This window comes from Coregonus clupeaformis, chromosome 24, assembly GCF_020615455.1.
Source record: "Coregonus clupeaformis isolate EN_2021a chromosome 24, ASM2061545v1, whole genome shotgun sequence".
NCBI classification, from domain to species: domain Eukaryota; kingdom Metazoa; phylum Chordata; class Actinopteri; order Salmoniformes; family Salmonidae; genus Coregonus; species Coregonus clupeaformis.
Window position 1 is genome coordinate 12,910,844 of NC_059215.1, and position 22,594 is coordinate 12,933,437.

The 22,594-nt window shown below is 41.4% G+C and overlaps 1 protein-coding gene across 2 annotated transcripts in view; it reads left to right on the plus strand.

Moving 5' to 3' along the window:
- The window catches only part of LOC121538013, a 34,123-nt gene extending 12,661 nt beyond the window's left edge, over positions 1–21,462 (plus strand). The window contains exons 2-8 of one of the 2 annotated variants that reach the window (XM_041845744.2): positions 7,068–7,196; positions 10,797–11,044; positions 12,102–12,182; positions 14,751–14,859; positions 15,020–15,072; positions 20,074–20,226; positions 20,708–21,462. In XM_041845744.2, the coding sequence (XP_041701678.1) occupies positions 7,068–7,196; positions 10,797–11,044; positions 12,102–12,182; positions 14,751–14,859; positions 15,020–15,072; positions 20,074–20,226; positions 20,708–20,890 (956 nt within the window). In that variant the 3' untranslated portion in view covers positions 20,891–21,462. Of the gene's footprint in view, positions 1–7,067; positions 7,197–10,769; positions 11,045–12,101; positions 12,183–14,750; positions 14,860–15,019; positions 15,073–20,073; positions 20,227–20,707 lie in introns of both variants that reach the window. The other variant, XM_041845743.2, reaches the window with a different exon arrangement.
- Positions 21,463–22,594: the final 1,132 nt, after the last annotated feature.

Sequence of the window (22,594 nt, forward strand, 5' to 3'; positions counted from 1 at the left end):
GTGTGTGTGTGTGTGTGTGTGTGTGTGTGTGTTTGTGTGTGTACGTGTGTGTGTGTGTAAAGCATCACATCAAGTGTAAACCCCTGTCATGCTGCCCAGGCCAGGGCTGATGCTGTGGAGAGATAGGCCAGAGGTTGGATGTGTATGTAGAGACAGGGGAACACATTAAAAGCATGATTAATACCTTCAGAGGAGCTAAAAAGGCTGACGCCATAAACAGCTTTTCCCCTCCAATCATCACTGGCCAAGGAAGCATTTGACTGTATAACCTACTGGAGTACAGAGAGAGAGGTCCAACAATCAGCAAAGAGACATACTGTATGGATGGTGTTAAGAGATAGATGGGTGGTGTTGAATGGAGTTGAAGGATGGGACTAATAACAACTAACAACAACTAATAACAATGAGATAACTAATGTAAAGCATACTGTGTCCATAATAAGTATATAGGTTATAGGTTGAGAGCTTTTGTGAAAGAGCACAGTTAGAAGGATATGGCATATAGAAGCAAACCGGATGGACATCATGAAAATGATCGGAGAGGTTGAGGGTAGAGGAGGTTCAGGAGTAAAAACAAACAAAATTGAATTATTGTAAAATTGACTGTGTCCATAAAATGTATATAGTATGTATAAGCTGGAAGTAGAGGCCTAAGCATTGTTGTTCACTAGTTTACTCCAATTAGGGAAGGGGTGGTGGGGTTGGAAAGTAGTAAAGGGAAATATATTTTTTTAAAGGATATGTATATATATGTATGTATATGTATGTGTATGTATATATATATATATATATATATATATATATATATATATATACATACATATATATATATATATATATATATATACATACATACATACATACACATAAATACATATATATATTTGCGAGGGAAAAAAACATATGGGGGATTGGAAGTGAGGCAGACAATTACATTGATGGAAGTTACAATCTATCTGCAATATTAAAGCTGATCTACCCGCTTAAAAAATATATATATACTGTAAGTATCTCATTGCAAGACTATACATTTGTATTTTGTTATTGCATTCCAGGGTTATTTTGTTAGTGCATTCAAGGACGTGTACAGTACAGTATGCTTGCAGACATGAAAATAAGTTTTAACATCTTGAGCATGTGAGTGTTAATAGGAAGGTATCAACATGTGAAGGCCTACATATGAGGTGAGTGATGAGGTAGGGGGGTTTGATTGCTAGATCTTGGAAGTTTAGCTGTGCATTCTTATTCAGAATTACTGTATCAATAAATGTGTTATCTCAGGGCCAAAGGGAGTTAGCTAGGGTCTTTTAATAACACTTAAAAACATTGAGGATTTATGCCCAGCTAAGCCAATTAAAATCTATGACATGCTCTGCATAATCTCCAATGCTTTGGTTGGCGCTGCCGCTTGCTGTCAAGATAAAGTGCACTGCAGGAGGGAAGTGTAGCACATTTTACAGGGCTTAGTGTGCAGCTCTGGACACACACTATCACGGTGGCCACCTGGCAGCTATTAATCATTGGAAATATTGAGGTAATGCTTCAAACTTGTTGATAATGCTTGGTAGCTAACATCCTTACAAAGACGTTGGCTAACATCCTCTCATCTGTGGTTTTCAGTATGTTCAAATTTAAAATGTATCCTCACAATAGAAGAAAAAGGAAGTTAACATCCACTAGAATGTGTTGATGGTTTGTGGTGATTTGATAAATAATGTGTTGTGGTGTGCTCATGAGCTCTGTGATTATGCCGTAGCGTTGGGAAGATGATCATTGTTCCAGTTATAGGGCTTTACAAACCACATTTCTTTCCACACACATCAGGCAGTGTTTAACCTCTACGGGATCGGTGTCCCGTATACAGGACGGTTGAGCAAACGTGCGCTAATGTGATTAGCATGACTGTTGTAAGTAACAGCAAACTTTCCAGGACATAGACATGTCTTATATGGGCAGAAAGCTTAAATTCTTGTGAATCTAACTGCACTGTCCAATTTACAGTGAAAAAAATACCATGCTATTGTTTGAGGAGAGTGCACAACAACAAAAAAATTATCACGGCAACTGGTTTGATACATTCACCTCTGAAGGTAAATAATGTACTTACATTCAGCAATCTTGCTCTGATTTGTCATCCTAAGGGTCCAAGAGATAAAATTTAGCATAGTTGTTTGATACAATCAATTTTTATATTCAAATGTAGGAACTGGTTTTACAGTTTGAACCCCTGCTTTCTCTGGCTCCACACCCACCAAGCCCAGCCATCTAGATGTGTGAAAGTTAGTGTATAAGCTAATGATCCATCATGTATGACATTCCTGGGAGTGTGTAAACTTACATTTTGTATTACCATATCATTTTTGAATGTTCTCTATAGTTATGTATCAATTGACCAATTCGGCACATTTGGGCAGACAAAATAGTCCAGTATTGCAATGTTACACTGGATTAATCTGAAACTTTGCACACACACTGCTGCCATCTAGTGTCCAAAATCTAAATTGGGCCTAAACTGCAATATTATATTGCGGCCTTTCTCTTGCATTTCAAAGATGATAAAAACACATGTTTTTTTGTTTGTATTATCTTTTACCAGATCTAATGTGTTATATTCTCCTACATTAATTTCAAATTTCCACAAACTTCAAAGTGTTCCCTTTCAAGTGGTATCAAGAATATGCATATCCTTGCTTCAGGTCCTGAGCTACAGGCAGTTAGATTTGGGTATGTCATTTTAGGCAAAAATTGAAAAAATGGGCAGATCCTTCAGAGGTTAAACCATAGAAATAGAATAATTAGAAAGGGTGTCTCCATTCAAGTCAATGATGGCATAATGGGTGGACTGGCAGCCATTTTGAGTGTACCCATGCCAGGAAGTAAAAGCAGTGTACCTTCAATCTGTGCTGTGATTTGTTGAGTCAACTCAACTGACGTTAAAAAAAATACCTTTCATTGCATGAGCCACATCAGTTAGCATAATTTGAATGAACATTCTACATTACCATGGTAAAACCATAGTCCCAGTCGGTATTAGATATTATAAACTGGGTGGGTCGAGCACTGAATGCCGATTGGCTGAAAGCTGTGGTATATGAGACCGTATACTACGGGTATGACAAAACATTTATTTTTACTGTTCTAATTATTTTTGTAACCAGTTTAGCAATAAGACACCTTGAGGGTTTGTGGTATATGGCCAATATACCACGGCTAAGGGCTGTATCCAGGCACTCTGCATTGCGTCGTGCATAAGAACAACCCTTAGCCGTGGTATAACACAAACAAATATCACAAGTACACTACAGGTTACCTTCACTGATTCAACTGCACCCAACTCCTTTCCCACCCACCCTGAAACCACAAATAGATCCGCCAAAAGTCAAGGATCCATTTTCTCAAAAAATGTCACTCCCACTCGACCAAACTTATCTTTATCAATGCAAGGCTCGGCCTCCGAGCTCCTCACAACACCTTCTACCCCTTCCATTTCACCTCCAGAACTCGAACTGGCATCCAGCTCCCTCTGTTTGAACTTGACACCAATCTTCCTCGACATACCCTCTCCGTTGTTATTGCTAGCTTCAACATATTCAAACCTATCCTCAGTCTTTTCAACCTCCTCTCTCTTTCCCTCCAATCCTCCTCCCTTAACCAATTACCCGACTCCTTCTGCAAATATTCAACTTTTCCAAGCCAAAATCTCTTTTTAGCCTCCTGTACTCCCTGTTCAAACTATCTAAATTGTCAGGGCTCTTCTCACATGCTCTATTTCCCTATGTGGGAGCATTAGGAACCGCAGGTCAGGTTTTTTACATGGTTACATGTACACTGAACAACACAGCAGCTTATCGGCATGTTTTGTTATTTCTGTATAACAAAACAATCTACGACGATGTTGGCTCTTTTACACTAGGGGGTCAATGGGAAATAATGTTTTTCCCAATTTCTGGGCGTGGTCGAAGGTCATTCCTTATTATTACGTGAATATCGACTCAGAGTATCAGTTGATAGAACATTCCAAAGTACCATGGACATTTTTTTATCACAATACCAGCATCCATTCTGAGTGTACCCATGAGTTTACCAGTCAAATTGCCAGGGTTAGAGCTTCCAACCCCGTTCTATTCATTATATTTCTATGGTTTAAACTGTTAACTTGCACTGTAAAGTCAGTGACGGTTAGCCATACAAAGATGATTTTTAAATGTAATGTGTTTTGCAAAACAGAGTTTTGGCAACTTTTAGGGTTGTGGCCATACAGTGGGGAAAAAAAGTATTTAGTCAGCCACCAATTGTGCAAGTTCTCCCACTTAAAAAGATGAGAGAGGCCTGTAATTTTCATCATAGGTACACGTCAACTATGACAGACAAAATGAGAAAAAAAAATCCAGAAAATCACATTGTAGAATTTTTAATGAATTTATTTGCAAATTATGGTGGAAAATAAGTATTTGGTCAATAACAAAAGTTTCTCAATACTTTGTTATATACCCTTTGTTGGCAATGACACAGGTCAAACGTTTTTTTGTAAGTCTTCACAAGGTTTTCACACACTGTTGCTGGTATTTTGGCCCATTCCTCCATGCAGATCTCCTCTAGAGCAGTGATGTTTTGGGGCTGTCGCTGGGCAACACGGACTTTCAACTCCCTCCAAAGATTTTCTATGGGGTTGAGATCTGGAGACTGGCTAGGCCACTCCAGGACCTTGAAATGCTTCTTACGAAGCCACTCCTTCGTTGCCCGGGCGGTGTGTTTGGGATCATTGTCATGCTGAAAGACCCAGCCACGTTTCATCTTCAATGCCCTTGCTGATGGAAGGAGGTTTTCACTCAAAATCTCATGATACATGGCCCCATTCATTCTTTCCTTTACGGATCAGTCGTCCTGGTCCCTTTGCAGAAAAAACAGCCCCAAAGCATGATGTTTCCACCCACATGCTTCACAGTAGGTATGGTGTTCTTTGGATGCAACTCAGCATTCTTTGTCCTCCAAACACGACGAGTTGAGTTTTTACCAAAAAGTTATATTTTGGTTTCATCTGACCATATGACATTCTCCCAATCCTCTTTTGGATCATCCAAATGCACTCTAGCAAACTTCAGACGGGCCTGGACATGTACTGGCTTAAGCAGGGGGACACGTCTAGCACTGCAGGATTTGAGTCCCTGGCGGCGTAGTGTGTTACTGATGGTAGGCTTTGTTACTTTGGTCCCAGCTCTCTGCAGGTCATTCACTAGGTCCCCCCGTGTGGTTCTGGGATTTTTGCTCACCGTTCTTGTGATCATTTTGACCCCACGGGGTGAGATCTTGCGTGGAGCCCCAGATCGAGGGAGATTATCAGTGGTCTTGTATGTCTTCCATTTCCTAATAATTGCTCCCACAGTTGATTTCTTCAAACCAAGCTGCTTACCTATTGCAGATTCAGTCTTCCCAGCCTGGTGCAGGTCTACAATTTTGTTTCTGGTGTCCTTTGACAGCTCTTTGGTCTTGGCCATAGTGGAGTTTGGAGTGTGACTGTTTGAGGTTGTGGACAGGTGTCTTTTATACTGATAACAAGTTCAAACAGGTGCCATTAATACAGGTAACGAGTGGAGGACAGAGGAGCCTCTTAAAGAAGAAGTTACAGGTCTGTGAGAGCCAGAAATCTTGATTGTTTGTAGGTGACCAAATACTTATTTTCCACCATAATTTGCAAATAAATGCATTAAAAATCCTACAATGTGATTTTCTGGATTTTTTTTCTCTCAATTTGTCTGTCATAGTTGACGTGTACCTATGATGAAAATTACAGGCCTCTCTCATCTTTTTAAGTGGGAGAACTTGCACAATTGGTGGCTGACTAAATACTTTTTTTCCCCACTGTAGATAAGTATCTGAATACTACATGACATAGAAGTTTACATCATTTAGCCAGTGCCCAGAAAACAGTGGTTATGTTCATGTACCATATCTCAGTAAACCTGCTTTGACAACTTGTACACCCTGAGATAAACACAGTAGTGAGACAATGAGTCGTTGAAGCTGTGTTAGAGTAAAGGAACACGTGTCTGTCTTTGTGTCAGTGTAACCAGAAGAGGGGTATTAACGCTCGTGGAGCTGGGCCAGTCCTATCAGATGGAGCGTTAGCCTGCATTCTGGAGCCTTGGTGATAATGAGTTTGGACTCTGGGAATACTGGGCTCTAGAATGTCAGCTCATACACTGTAGCACATCTGCCCAACCAGTTATCTTTGAAAAAAGTGTAGACTCCAATAACAACATCAAAACATAATAAAATATAAACCATTGACCCCCATTGACCTCACATGGATAAACATTTTCTTACAGTTTCCCTTGACTTTATCAACATCTATTCTTCCCTTGCACTGCCTGCAAGGCTACCCGATCTTACTTTAGAAATGTGATCTTTCCCTGAGGATTGGTGTAGAGTCAGGGGTTGTGACCTTGGAGAGCAGGGTTTATTTGTGCAGGCTGTGGAGAGGGCAGTACCACACACTTCGGCCATTAATTACCTAGGGTGACTGAGCAAACAGGCCGAATTGGTTCATCGTCAGGGGGCGTCGGGGGGGCTGTGGCACAGGGTGTCGGTCATAGGGGCCAGGCAGTGTTAACCTGCCCTCCACCCCCGGACCACAGTCACACAAACACACCATCCATGTGCCAAAACTCATCCCACAGATTAGCCTTCTGGATCTGGAGCGTGTGGCTCTGTTAGCACTAGGTGTTGACACTGAGACCTAGACCTACAGCCGGGCTCCAACAGTAAGTTACCACAGTGCAGAGCTACCGTATGAAAGGAGAGGAACACTAAATCAACTTTGAGCGCTCCCTTCAGTGGAAGGGTTAGTATAATTCTGGCACTAGCCCATGTGAAGCAAAACCAGTCTTTGCTTTTCCATTTCATTGATTGTTTGACATGCTTTGCAATCATTACAGGATAGAAAGGCCTTGCACTAAGATTGCAAGGTAAGGTTGCACTAAGGTCGCAAGATAAGGTTGCACTAAGCTCTGAACAGTGGGGCAGTATCAGGTCTACTGTATTGATTCATGTTTGTTTCTCTCTCTCAGATGGAGTTCAAGGAGATTACCCCACTGATGCCTCTGCTGTACCTGAAACGGGCACCACAGATGTTCCCAGCACTGGAGCAGCTGATACAACAGTACTCACAGACGCAACCTACAGCTCTGTAGTCACAGGTAAGACATTAATAACATCCCTGTCCAAAAGTCCAGATCAAAGCTGAAGTCAGTAGTTATGATATGGAGGATCAGGAGATGACAACAGGTCATCATGTTTTGAGATTGGCTCTAATTACACAATTAAAATTACATGGCAACTGAATGTAAGGTACAGTATGACAGTAATACCTTTTCATTAGCCATCGGTCACTCATCTATAAGTGAATTACATCACACCCATTCATAACATTTAAAACAAATCAAATCAAATTGTATTTGTCACATGCGCCGAATACAACAGGTGTAGACCTTACAGTGAAATGCTTACTTACAAGCCCTTAACCAACAATGCAGTTTTAAGAAAAATAAGTGTTAAGTAAAAAAGAGATAAGTAAAAATAAAACAATAAAAAATAATTAAAGAGCAGCAGTACAATAACAGTAGCGAGGCTATATAAAGGGGGTACTGGTACAGAGTCAATGTGAAATAACAGTAGTGAGGCTATATAAAGGGGTACTGGTACAGAGTCAATGTGAAATAACAGTAGCGAGGCTATATAAAGGGGTACTGGTACAGAGTCAATGTGAAATAACAGTAGTGAGGCTATATAAAGGGGTACTGGTACAGCGTCAATGTGAAATAACAGTAGCGAGGCTATATAAAGGGGTACTGGTACAGCGTCAATGTGAAATAACAGTAGCGAGGCTATATAAAGGGGTACTGGTACAGAGTCAATGTGAAATAACAGTAGGGAGGCTATATAAAGGGGTACTGGTACAGAGTCAATGTGAAATAACAGTAGGGAGGCTATATAAAGGGGTACTGGTACAGAGTCAATGTGAAATAACAGTAGGGAGGCTATATAAAGGGGTACTGGTACAGAGTCAATGTGAAATAACAGTAGTGAGGCTATATAAAGGGGTACTGGGACAGAGTCAATGTGAAATAACAGTAGTGAGGCTATATAAAGGGGTACTGGTACAGCGTCAATGTGAAATAACAGTAGCGAGGCTATATAAAGGGGTACTGGTACAGAGTCAATGTGAAATAACAGTAGCGAGGCTATATAAAGGGGTACTGGTACAGAGTCAATGTGAAATAACAGTAGCGAGGCTATATAAAGGGGTACTGGTACAGAGTCAATGTGAAATAACAATAGTGAGGCTATATAAAGGGGTACTGGTACAGAGTCAATGTGAAATAACAGTAGGGAGGCTATATAAAGGGGTACTGGTACAGAGTCAATGTGCGGGTCACAGGTTAGTATTTTTTACTTATCTATTTTTCTTTTTTTTTTCTTAAAACTGCATTGTTGGTTAAGGGCTTGTCAGTAAGCATTTCACTGTAAGGTCTACACCTGTTGTTTTCGGCGCATGTGACAAATACAATTTGATTTGATTTGATAGGAGTCCCAGCCCTCGCAGACGACACCCTGATAGTCATTTTCATTTTTCTTCCCTTTCTCTCAAATTGTTGATAAAACCTAACACGACCCACCCCCAACAACAATCTTCCTCCCAAATGAACTTAAATACACTTTACCATACGTATGGTCACTTTCCTTTCACAACTGTTCAGTCTGTTATTATGTTGTCCTGTCTGCCTGTCCAGTCTGTTGTTATTATGTTGTCCTGTCTGCCTGTCCAGTCTGTTGTTATTATGTTGTCCTGTCTGCCTGTCCAGTCTGTTGTTATTATGTTGTCCTGTCTGACTGTCCAGTCTGTTGTTATTATGTTGTCCTGTCTGCCTGTCCAGTCTGTTGTTATTATGTTGTCCTGTCTGCCTGTCCAGTCTGTTATTATTATGTTGTCCTGTCTGCCTGTCCAGTCTGTTGTTATTATGTTGTCCTGTCTGCCTGTCCAGTCTGTTGTTATTATGTTGTCCTGTCTGCCTTTCCAGTCTGTTATTATTATGTTGTCCTGTCTGCCTGTCCAGTCTGTTATTATTATGTTGTCCTGTCTGCCTGTCCAGTCTGTTGTTATTATGTTGTCCTGTCTGACTGTCCAGTCTGTTGTTATTATGTTGTCCTGTCTGCCTGTCCAGTCTGTTGTTATTATGTTGTCCTGTCTGCCTGTCCAGTCTGTTATTATTATGTTGTCCTGTCTGCCTGTCCAGTCTGTTGTTATTATGTTGTCCTGTCTGCCTGTCCAGTCTGTTGTTATTATGTTGTCCTGACTGCCTGTCCAGTCTGTTATTATTATGTTGTCCTGTCTGCCTGTCCAGTCTGTTATTATTATGTTGTCCTGTCTGCCTGTTCGTCTCTACCAGTACTTGTTGCATGTTTGTCTTGTTTGTTTTCTCCTTCACGTCTATTGACTTACAGTGGGGGGGAAAAGTATTTAGTCAGCCACCAATTGTGCAAGTTCTCACACTTAAAAAGATGAGAGAGGCCTGTACTTTTCATCATAGGTACACGTCAACTATGACAGACAAAATGAGGGAAAAAATCCAGAAAATCACATTGTAGGATTTTTTATGAATTTATTTGCAAATTATGGTGGAAAATAAGTATTTGGTCAATAATAAAATGTTCTCAATACTTTGTTATATACCCTTTGTTGGCAATGACACAGGTCAAACGTTTTCTGTAAGACGAGTTGAGTTTTTATCAAAAAGTTCTATTTTGGTTTCATCTGACCATATGACATTCTCCCAATCCTCTTCTGGATCATCGAAATGCACTCTAGCAAACTTCAGACGGGCCTGGACATGTACTGGCTTAAGCAGGGGGACACGTCTGGCCCTGCAGGATTTGAGTCCCTGGCGGCGTAGTGTGTTACTGATGGTAGGCTTTGTTACTTTGGTCCCAGCTCTCTGCAGGTCATTCACTAGGTCCCCCCGTGTGGTTCTGGGATTTTTGCTCACCGTTCTTGTGATCATTTTGACCCCACGGGGTGAGATCTTGCGTGGAGCCCCAGATCGAGGGAGATTATCAGTGGTCTTGTATGTCTTCCATTTCCTAATAATTGCTCCCACAGTTGATTTCTTCAAACCAAGCTGCTTACCTATTGCAGATTCAGTCTTCCCAGCCTGGTGCAGGTCTACAATTGTGTTTCTGGTGTCCTTTGACAGCTCTTTGGTCTTGGCCATAGTGGAGTTTGGAGTGTGACTGTTTGAGGTTGTGGACAGGTGTCTTTTATACTGATAACAAGTTCAAACAGGTGCCATTAATACAGGTAACGAGTGGAGGACAGAGGAGCCTCTTAAAGAAGAAGTTACAGGTCTGTGAGAGCCAGAAATCTTGCTTGTTTGTAGGTGACCAAATACTTATTTTCCACCATAATTTGCAAATAAATTCATTAAAAATCCTACAATGTGATTTTCTGGATTTTATTTCTCAATTTGTCTGTCATAGTTGACGTGTACCTACGATGATTACAGGCCTCTCTCATCTTTGTAAGTGGGAGAACTTGCACAATTGGTGGCTGACTAAATACTTTTTTCCCCACTGTACATCTGGTAACTGGGTTAGGAAGGGTTGTGGGTGGGATTGGGAGGATTCAGGGGGTCGGTGAAGGGGTCTGGGTAGCCTACTCAGAGCGGCTTCAGTTGTGTATAAAATATGTTTAATTGTTTTTATTTTTATTAAAGTTATGTATACTACCGCAACCCCCCAAGCACCTGTAGACGACACAGCCACTACCGTTGCCGACTACACAGTCAATGCCACTACTGGGAGCAGTGCTCCTGGATCAGACCAGGACACTGCCTTCACCTCCATGGTGCCAAAGACTGACCCCTTAACAGGAGGTGAAACCTCTGGAACCACGGCTGGACCTGGTGTAGACACACAGGGCACTGAAGCAACTGATGCCCCTGTTGCACCGGTTGTACCCGAGACAGAGGCCCATGATGATCTTGTGAATGTGAGTAATACCTAACTAATGGGGAATACCTACAATATATTTAGATGCTGTATCATACTGAAATGCTAAAAGAAGGTTAAATGATGTATATAAACTGTGAATTGCTGATGCTATGTATTGGCCAATGAGAGGCTTTGAAGCCACTGGTCAGCCATATTGGCACTCCTCTCAGAAGACGCAGTCCTCCATAGGAAGGAAATCAATTCTACAGTATTTCAATTCAATGTTTCAAGGACAAAATGACGTATTTAAGTATTTTGTAGTTGTAGTGGGGACAGTAACATTAGAACTTTCCAAAAATTTTACTTTGAGGAAAATGTTATATATTTAAATTGTTTATGTTTATCTCACATTATATAATTTAAAAATATTCATTAAGGTGTCTGTAATAGAATACATGTTGTAAAAACAAATGTAGACATTAATAAATGCATTTCTATAGCTTCCAAAATATTTTTTTTACAATGGTGGATGAGTGCCAAGATGGAAATGCGGTGGCTTCAAAACAGTGCACCCTGTCAATCATCTAGTGTATACACTGAGTGTACAAAACATTAGGAACACCTGCTCTTTTCATGACATGGACTATCTAGGTGAAAGCTATTATCCCTTATTGATGTCACTAGTCAAATCCAATTCAATCAGTGCAGATGAAGCGGAGGAGACAGGTTAAAGAAGGATTTTTAAGCCTTGAGATATGGATTGTGCATGTGTGCCATTGAGAGTGAATGGGCAAGACGAAAGATTTAAGTGCCTTTGAATGGGGTATGGTAGTAGGTTCTAGGCGCTCCGGTTTGAGTGTGTCAAGAACTGCAACACTGCTGTTTTTTTTTACATGCAACAGTTTCCCGTGTGTGTCAGGAATGGTCCACCACCCAAAGGACATCCAGCCAACTTGACACAACTCTAGGACAGCAAATTAACTTCGAATTCCCTGTATCATAACTCAATGCAGAGGGAATGTAGCAGATTGTGAGTGAATGTAAAGATGAGTTTACAGAATCTGATGATGTCAACACTTGAGTGAAAGCTTTATACCATCTCTGTGTTTCTGCAGCCCACTGTTGAGTGTGTGGACAAGGAGGCAGTGAAGGACAAGGATGCAGTCAAGGTGGAGCTTTTGTCAAAAACCACCTGTGTGAGTATCAACATGTTTTACTGTTATTATGAAATGTCTCCATATGGACTTTTCCCATGCCATATTAGCCTCTGTGCTCTACCACCCCAGCTAGCTCTTGTCTGTCATAAAACAGAACAATACAGTCTAAGCCGCATGCAAGGGTATCTCTGGTACAGTTGCCCTCCCCCAGCCTCTACCACAGTGTGTATTGGACTACATTCTGTTTCCAACCACAGCCCTTACAGAGATATCAGCCTGTACCAGCCAGCTGCCTGGGAGACAGATGGACAGATACAGACATGAGGAAAGAACCGTGGGCCTCTTACCCTTCAGCCCTGGTGCCACGTTTCATATACCCTGGCCCTTATCTGGCTCCCAGCACCTTGGCCTGGGAGGAAGTCTCTGTCTCATTCCACTTAATATGTTTAAGATGAATATGTTCCAAATAGCTTGTTGGAAATATGGGGCCTGATAAAGGCAGATCTGCTCTCAGACATTATTTTTGTCCTTCTAAATCATCTGTCCGTCTGTCGTCACAGAAGACAAACGAAGAAAAGGACAATGTTTTTTGCTCCCTGGGCATCTCTGTGTGCTCTAGGGTTCAGAGGTCAATGGAAGAATAGCAGGGGGTGTAGAGCGGGTCGCTGGTGTAGTGGAACCCTCGGTGTGAGATGGAATGAAACACCATAGTAGTGTTGACTGATGTCAGGATAATTCCATGAAGACATGTACCCATGAACAAAAAAAAACACCTTGTCAGAACAATAAGGGATTGACGTGTGGTTCTAGCCTGCTAATCCAAGCATGATTCAAGGAACATGTTCGGTTGAGCGGTATTATCCGTCTTCTGTGGAGCCACACAAGAAGCACTCTTGTCCTATAGTGTAGTTGGATATACAGTATCACAGTGCATTCTCTAAAGCAACTGCAGAGCTGTCTGTGCTGAGTCAATCATATATCCCGTGGTACTGTACAGTACCCTCAACATTTATGACTGAAGGTATGATATGAAGTTAAGTGAGGGATCATATGTTTAAATGATCCATGCGAACCTGACACTGACCATGGAGAGGACCGACCAGAGAAATTGGCCCGGGGACCAGGTCTGAAACAAGTGGAAAAAGACAAACGTTCACAGAGTGAGTGAGCTGCTGGGAAAGCCTTGATAAGTCAAGAGTAATGTCTATCTATCCGATTCTATCCATGGAGCCGTTCCCATCAACCGAGATCCACTCCAAAGTAGTGGAAAATCTCTCAATGAGAAAAGTCCCAGAATTTGTTCTCTAAAAAACGTCCCCTGTGAATTCCCATGAGAAACGCTGTCCCTTTTTCTGAGTTTTCAGTCAACACTATAAATGGCAGCAGCTAATAATAACACAATTACTATAAAGAACACACACACTAGTCTCACTCAAGGCCTTAGATGTCAATCACAAACAGCCATCTTTATCTCAATGAAAATAAACAGAGATGCAGACATTGTGTTGTTGTTGCCAAGAGTGAGGCTGAGGTCATCCCTGAGAGAGGCCCACTGTGACGAACGTTAGAGATCCTGAGCGTAGCTTTAATGAGTCACTGGTGGAGCAGGGAGAGAGGGGGAGAGCGAGAGAGGGGGGGGCTTTAATGTATGCACTCACTAACTGTAAGTTGCTCTGGATAAGAGTGTCTGCTAAATGACTAAAATGTAAATGTAAAATGAGTAGTAGGGAGTGGGGAGCTGATGTGGGCTGTGCAAGGTTCCTTCCTTCCTAACCATAGGATAGCTCAGTGTTATGGAAGACCAGGCTGTAGCTGTGGGCCTCCTGACTGAGGGTGCTGTGTTTGCACATAACGGCCTATGGAGAAGAGAAGCGCTGTCTGGATCGCATTACACAGAGTGGGGAGGGACAGCTCCCATCCCAAGGCCCTTGGATTGCATTACACAGAGTGGGGAGGGACAGCTCCCATCCCAAGGCCCTTGGATCGCATTACACAGAGTGGGGAGGGACAGCTCCCATCCCAAGGCCCTTGTGCAATGTCATGATATCATGGTTCAAGACGAAGGCGGGAGAGAGAGGGGGGGTGTGGTCGCCGAGCTGTTTTGCATCCGATGCTATCCCTCTTCCATTACGCAAACACAAAGGCATATGGCGTGGTGAACGCACAGACTCACACACTCCGCTGGACAGATTCACACGCACACCCACATAATATTTAACACTCTGCAAGTCTACTGTGAAGCATCTGAGAGGCATTAACACTACAGAGGGAGGGCGAGAACGCTGAGAAAGAGAGCAGAGTGTGTGTTTGTAGATGGCTCAAACCCTGACCGTCATTGTGTGTTTGGTGTGGTGACGTTAAGATGAGGATAGACATCCTCCCTGCCTAGGAGAACCGCAATAGTCGGTGCAGCCTAGTCCCATTGGGTCACTGTAACAGGGCGTGCCAAAATACTCTGGGGACCTCTGGCTTTCTGTGAGAATAAACTGATTAGAAATCTGTGTCATCATCAGAGTGCTGTGGTTTTAACATATAAATCATTGTGTTTATAGTTGAGAGTTGAGCATAACGATATGTGATCATTAAACTGACATGTTTTTCCCATAGTCGGAGACCAAGAGAATCTTAGAGGATTCAGCCTGGTGCACAGGGGACTGCAACCTTCAAGTGTTCCAGGAAGAGAACTCTAACACATTGGTTTTGACACGCGCTTATGGTAGGTTTCCCTGTAATGCCTCATAATAGTGATCATCATAACAATACGTTACAGTAATGAGTTTCTTTGAACGCTATAGTTTTCTTATCTAGACAATCTGAATATTTGACTGAATTACCAAGAAGGTATTTTCCTAACTTCCATTGGTCTCTCCTTACAGGTGGTGTCAAAGAATTGTCAGAGAGCCTGATCAGTGAAAGTATCAAGGGTCAGGTATGTCCACTTCTCCAAACTCATACTTAGTCACTTTTAACAACTGTAGCTACTGTATAGTCATCATCCCCATAGCGATAGATGGAAGGGAAACTGTATTGATTCACATGCTATCTTTTATGTACACAACTCTAAATGGACTGTGACACAGGTACCATGATAGTTTTATGAGAGAGAGACATGGACAGTGTAGGGAACCAACCAGGCAGTGGAATGCTATGCAGGGCCCCACTTACAAATCGTAATCTGGTTTAATATAACAAAGTGTCTTGGCGTAAAGCCTGGGAGTGAACTAACCATGACGTGAACAGTCCCCAGGCACCAGGGTGAGGAATCCATAGAGATCCTATTATATTACTAGAGAGGCTATGTCATAAACCCTCAAAGTTCCATATGGGGCCAAAATGGAAGCCATCTTGGTCAGGGAGAAAACCAAAACCAGTCTAATTTAATGAATGGCAGTAGAGGCATAGGTGATGCATTTCCTGCTTTTACGTATGCAGGAAAATAAAAGTAAGGCATGTGATGCATCAGAAATGTAATGGAATTATAGTCAACTTAAAATATTGTCATGTAATTATAAATACAGTTTATACAGGTTTTATACACATTTTATGTATAAATAGCCTCTAAAATGTATGTAAACAGACCAGAAATGTCTCAGATTTTGTTTTCTTGGAAAGCTGTGAGTGCTATTATATGATACAATATCAGTACTTGTTGCATTTACAACTTGTCTATGTCCTATCATCAACTGATTTGAGGCAGTATATGGCTGTGGATTGACTGCATTGTTTGAATGGAATATTTTCATATTGTAAATTAATTTGAAAAATGTATGGATTCTCCCGAGTGGCGCAGTGGTCTAAGGCACTGCATCGCAGTGCTAGCTGTGCCACTAGAGATCCTGGTTAGAGTCCAGGCTCTGTCGCAGCCGGCCGCGAACGGGAGACCCATGGGCGGCGCACAATTGGTCCAGCGTCGTCCAAGGTAGGGGAGGGTTTGGCCGGCAGGGATGTGGGTTTGTTTCCCACGGGGGGCCAGTATGATTTATTTTATTTATTTTTTTATTTTTTAAATACATGTATGCATTCACTAACTGTAAGTCGCTCTGGATAAGAGCGTCTGCTAAATTACTAAAATGTAAAAAATTAATCATTCCTCTAAAACTGTCTGGCTAGCTAGATAACACGCAGATAAATTCTTCACATTCATTGTTGTACATAATATCTTATCACAGCACTGGCAAACCATGGTTGACCAACTCCCTGACCAACATGGCTGACCTTTGGACCATCATATGAACGTTCATGTCCATTCTAGTATTCTAATTCCTAATTCTATGGAGGAATCTCCCCTAGCTTCCCAGAGTCCCCTCCATAGATACACACGGTGTGGCATGGCTTAACCCCTAGTAAAGAAATCCTATAGGATTCCAATTTTAAAGATCCAATAGAAAATCCCTATCAGATTTTCAAACCAGTCCTATTGGACTCCTATAGGATTCTATCCTACAGGATTCTATCCTATAGGATATGTTCCGAAATCTGATAGGATTTTCTATTGGATTTTTAAAATTGGAATCCCATATCAGATTTTGGAAGCTATCCTATGGGATTTTATCCTATAGGTTAAAATCCTATAGGAGTCCAATAGGACTGGTTCCAAAATCTGATAGGATTTTTCTATTGGATTCTTGTATTGGAATCCTATAGGATCCTGTTAGATACAATCCTACACAATAGAATCCCATAGGAGTCCAATAGGACTGGTTCCAAAATATGATATGATTGTTCTATTGGTCAGACTGCAAATGAACTTGCAGCCTTGAATCACTCCTATAGGATTACAATACAAAAATCCTATAAGAATCCAATAGAAAATCTTATCAGATTTCAGAACCTATCCTGTAGGATTTTATCCTATAGGATTCTTGTATTGGAATTTTATAGGATCCTTTTAGATAAAATCCTATACGATAGAATCCCATAGGAGTCCAATAGGACTGGTTCCAAAATATGATAGGATTGAATCACTCCCATATTGTGGTGGTGTGTTGAAGAGGTTGAGATCCTCAGGGAAATATCACTGGTGTGAGTTGGCAGAGATGGAGATTGTGCTCTGGAGAGACACGGGAGAGAGACTGTTCCTTAGTTTACTGGTCTTTAATCTTGATTGCAGTTTACCATAAATGTTCAGGTTTCTGTGCCATATTTAGCTGTGAGTTTCTCCAATAAAGCTACGTATTAGATTATTTAAGATTATTTGCGCTAATTTCCTGTACGTGGACAACCTCATGTTTTAACCACATCGAATTGAGGGTAATTACACATCCTTTTTACATCAGATTAGTGATATTAGTATAAACGTTTATAGTAATCACAATGACAGAAAATTGATTGTTTAAAACAGATCAATATCATTTGTTTTGTACCGTTGATTTTGTCATATGTGCTGGCGGTTTTAGGACTTAGAATTCTACTATTTCTTTCAAACTGAAATGGCAGGGAACATTTAGGGCGCTCTCTGTATAAAAGCCTCACACCAATACATGGATTTGAGAGTCAAATTATCACTCAAATAACAGCCAACTCTTGTCACTGTTGATATCCTATGGCAGGTCGTGATTCGTTGAAGTTAAATAACAAAGCAACTGATTTGTTTCCTACCCCGTTTCGGCAGCCTAAAAAACCTTCCATCCAACATTCTAGAATTTAGATGACTGCAAATTCTCTTCTAACCAGTGATATACAAATTATTCTCAGATTCAATCCAGATTCACTGTGGCCTTTTGAATAGTGTTAGTTTAAACAGCGCATACAAGCCAAAAGTTTTTGCCCCACTCTATAGATTTCAACGTGATATCAATATGAGTGATTAACAAATTGACAAAGTGTTGCATTTCTCTTTTCGTTTTGGCAACCCCCAAATCAAAATGCATCACTCCAAAATATAGCTGGTTGTCTTCAGCCGGTTTTCCTTTAACGAGTAATGCAAACAATATTTCCATGTGGTTTTTGAGTTGTGCTAGTGGTTTTTGAGTTGTAAATCCAACGACCCGAAACACACAGCCAGGGCAACTAAGGAGTGGCTCCGTAAGAAGCATCTCAAGGTTCTGGAGTGGCCTAGCCAGTCTCCAGACCTGAACCCAATAGAAAATCGTCGGAGGGAGCTGAAAGTCCGTATTGCCCAGCGACAGCCCCGAAACCTGAAGGATCTGGGGAAGGTCTGTATGGAGGAGTGGGCCAAAATCCCTACTGCAGTGTGTGCAAACCTGGTCAAGACCTACAGGAAACGTATGATCTCTGTAATTGCAAACAAAGGTTTCTGTACCAAATATTATGTTCTGCTTTTCTGATGTATCAAATACTTATGTCATGCAATAAAATGCAAATGAATTACTTAAAAATCATACAATGTGATTTTCTGGATTTTTGTTTTAGATTCCGTCTCTCACAGTTGAAGTGTACCTATGATAAAAAATTACAGACCTCTACATGCTTTGTAAGTAGGAAAACCTGCAAAATCGGCAGTGTATCAAATACTTGTTCTCCCCACTGTAGCTGAACTTGGTAGTTAGGCTAATTAACACTGCGAGCTCGTGCTAGCTGTGACGTCATCAGTCACTCTTAAAAGATGCACTATGCAGAAATCGCTCTAATAGTTAACCCAATTTCAAGCAAATATAGTGTAGAGAATCAGTTCAGTATAATGTAATTACTCTACCCTACTCTACTGGACTGTATTGTACTCTGCTCTACTTTTCTTTACTGTACTCTACTGTGCTATACTGTAGTTAAATATTTGCAAACTTAAGGTGTCATATCATAGCTGACACCCCATTCTTTCTGCAGACATCTTTGAATCTTAATTCGGAGTAGATATTTAACAGTTTTGGGACATTTTTGGTCACATAAACTGAGGGAGATTTTACTGTCATTCAAATCAAATCAAATTGTATTTATCACATGCGCCGAATACAACAGGTGTAGTCCTTACAGTGAAATGCTTACTTACAAGCCCTTAACCAACAATGCAGTTTTAAGAAAAAAAAGTGTTAAGTAAAAAATAGATAACAAAAAAATTAAAATTAAAGAGCAGCAGTAAAATAACTGTAGCGAGGCTATATTTACATTTACGTCATTTAGCAGACGCTCTTATCCAGAGCGACTTACAAATTGGTGCATTCACCTTATGATAGCCAGTGGGACAACCACTTTTTTTTTATATATCTTTGTAAATGTTTAATTTTTTTATATATATATATATATATATATATATATATATTATATATATATATATATATATATATATATATATATATATATATATATATATACAGGTGGTACCGGTACAGAGTCAGTGTGTGGGGGCACAGGTTAGTCGAAGTAATTGAGGTAGTATGTACATGTAGGTAGAGTTAAAATGACTATGCATAGATAATAAACAGAGTAGCAGCAGCATAAAAGAGGGGGTGGGGTGGGGACAATGCAAATAGTCCAGGTAGCCATTCTGTTTCCAAAATTTGCACCTGCAGTGCTCCTCAATTTTAATGCGTTTTAGTCAAATGTTCAGTGGCAGTTGTTAGACTTCTGGATATAGGTGTATGGTTTGTTAAACTTTGCAATGGACACAGACGTCAGTTCAATGTCTATTTTTGATTTACATTTGGTTGAGTAGTCAACTAGCGTGAATTCACCATGAAATCCCCCCCAAAATCCACCATGACATTAGATTTAGGTTAAAGTGGGGTAAAGAAAAAAAAATCCCATACATTGACTTTTTGTAAATCCAATCAGTTTTCCACGTTGAGTCAACGTCATCACATAGGGAAAAAAATGTTTTAATGACGTGGAAACAACGTTGATTCAACCACTTTTTGCCCAGTGGGATATGACTCCATCTATTAACAAAGTTCTCTCTCTATCTCTGTCAATCTGTCTGTCTGTTTCTCTCTCACTGTCTTTGTTTGTGTGTGTGTGTGTGTGTGTGTGTGTGTAGCTGGGTGTGGTGGAGGCAGCTCCTCAGTTGGGAACACACTCTCCCATTGTGCTGGTGTCCCTGCTCATCACTGGCCTGCTGCTGGCTGCTGCCCTCATCGGATGCTACTGTATAAAGAACAACCGTGGACACAACGCCAAGGGCATGAGGCTGGTCAGTCACCTTCTATCTCTTACTACACTGGCTGACCATTGTTTTGGTTGGCTGTACCTCTAGCCCTCTACGTGTCTTACTCCAGAGCTATTAGCATGTTTTCTTTTCATTTGTGAATGACTTTAGCTTGTAATTCATTGGTTGTATACTTTATCATACATTTTAGCACCACTGGTTAACCTTGAGCATAGGCCAACTGTGCCGTAGTGTGTGTTTGGTGTATGTGTCTGTGTGCTTGTGTGTGCATGCTTGCATACAACTGTTTCATCTCCTGGCCAAAAAGCCACAGCTGTTTTTCTCTAAAAACAGTCAGTAGTGATGTCACATGATAAAGACCCTCCACCGGGTATGTGCCTCAGAGAGAAACCCAGAGAGTGCTGCTAGTGGAGGAAAGACATCCATAATGTTTGTTTATAATTGTCGAGCAGCCTGTTGATGTTGACCGTGTGTGTATGGTGTGTGTGTGTGTGTGTGTGTGCAGGCTGAGGAGGCGTACCCAGTCGATGAGGAGAACCAGGGGAACACCCTGGTGTCTGTTGCCCCTCTCAACCCCCCTGAGACCCTGGAGAAGCCTGCTAACGGGGACTCCCAAGAGGCCGCCAAGACCCAGCCCCCTCCCACCAACGGCCACTCCACCACCAAGACGGCAGACACAGAGCTGTGAAGCCCCCCTAGAACCCCAGGAGAAGAATGGATCAGATCCCACACCCCTTCTCCAACACCAACCCTTCCCCCCCAGAACACCCCAGAGACCCCATCCTACCATGGACATCAGGGACTAGAACTACCCCTCTTAACCCCCACATAAACATTCCTTCAGACTCTCCGTGTGCCCCACTTCGGCTACATGCCTCAACATTTAAAATGGAGGGACAACCCCATGGTAAAGTAATCAGATAAGATTATAATGAACAGGTGTTGATGATGATAATGTGAATGATGATGATGATGCCGAGGGCTGTGTCCCTGTCCCTGGGTTGCTGACGTCATGCAGGGCTGGAGACTGGGCCAGGGTTAGGACTGGGTGGTGAGGAGGGAGGGTTTTATGTTGTTAATCACCACTGGCTCTAAGACTGCAGCTTGGGTCACATCAACCATGTGCTCACTTTCGATGCCCAGGAGGGGCCCTGCCTGCACATGTCATCAGGTTTAAAGCTTCCTTCCATAAATCCTTTAACCATAAATTGAAGCACTGCATCACTACCATTCAAATTGGTCCTCAGTCGATCATAAAAAGGAGAAAAGAAAATAACACGTCCTTGAATCTGTTTACAAACTTCTCAGAGTGGGAGCTGAGCTAGTTTGGTAATCTATGTGTTTGTGTTTGTTTTCTGTGTGTGCGTGTAAGGAGTGTTGCTGTGTGTGTGACAGCAGTATGTGTTTGTTTTCTGTGTGTACAGATGGATGTGTGTTGGCATGTGAGTGTGTTTGTGTGCATGCGAGAATGTACATGTGTGTGTCAGCAAAAAAAAGAATAATACAATTTAGTAAAATAAGCAGACAAGGTGATTGCTTGGGGAGATAGGTCCCCAGTAGGGAAGTGGAGAGGGGTCTTCTTTTGGTGCTTAATCTCACTGTGTCAATCTGTAGCAGAAGAACCAGGAAGGAATTATCCCCTTCTTTACTGCAAGTTGAACCCAGATCAGCCAATGGGGAGGCAGGTAGCTTAGTGGTTAAGAGCGTTGTGCCAGTAACCGAAAAGTCGCTGGTTCTAATCCCCGAGCCAACTAGGTGAAAAATCTGTCGATGTGCCCTTGAGCAAGGCACTTAACCCTACTTGCTCCTGTAAGTCGCTCTGGATAAGAGCGTCTGCTAAATGACTAAAATGTAATGTAAATGTAAATGGCCTGACAGAAAAACTAGATCCACACAGTGTCACAATGGTGACTGCTGAAAACCATACCAGACTGATTTGTATAAGGTCTGGGACACAGTGTCGTGTATATAAAGAGGTCAGGTGTGCCAATCCTTTAAAATATGTCAGTATTATTCTCTTTTTAATACCTTTGTAACAGTATATAATTAGACACTTAATACATACATTATTCTATGGAACAATGTTGTATAATATGATGTTTCTGTTTTGTCTTGTGTTTTGTTTTTGTTAATCTTGTGTATTCACACTTGCTTTGTTCTAAGCCAAAGAAATCATTTTCACCAGCTTGCCATGCAGAGATACTGTATAACACAGAATGTTGGTGGCACCTTAATTGGGGAGAATGGGCTCCTGGTAATGGCTGGAGCGGAATAGTGGAATGGTATCAAATACATCAAACGCATGGTTTCCATGTGTTTGATGCCATTCCATTTACTCCATTCCAGCCATTAGTATGAGCCGTTCTCCCCTCAGCAGCCTCCAATGCTGTAT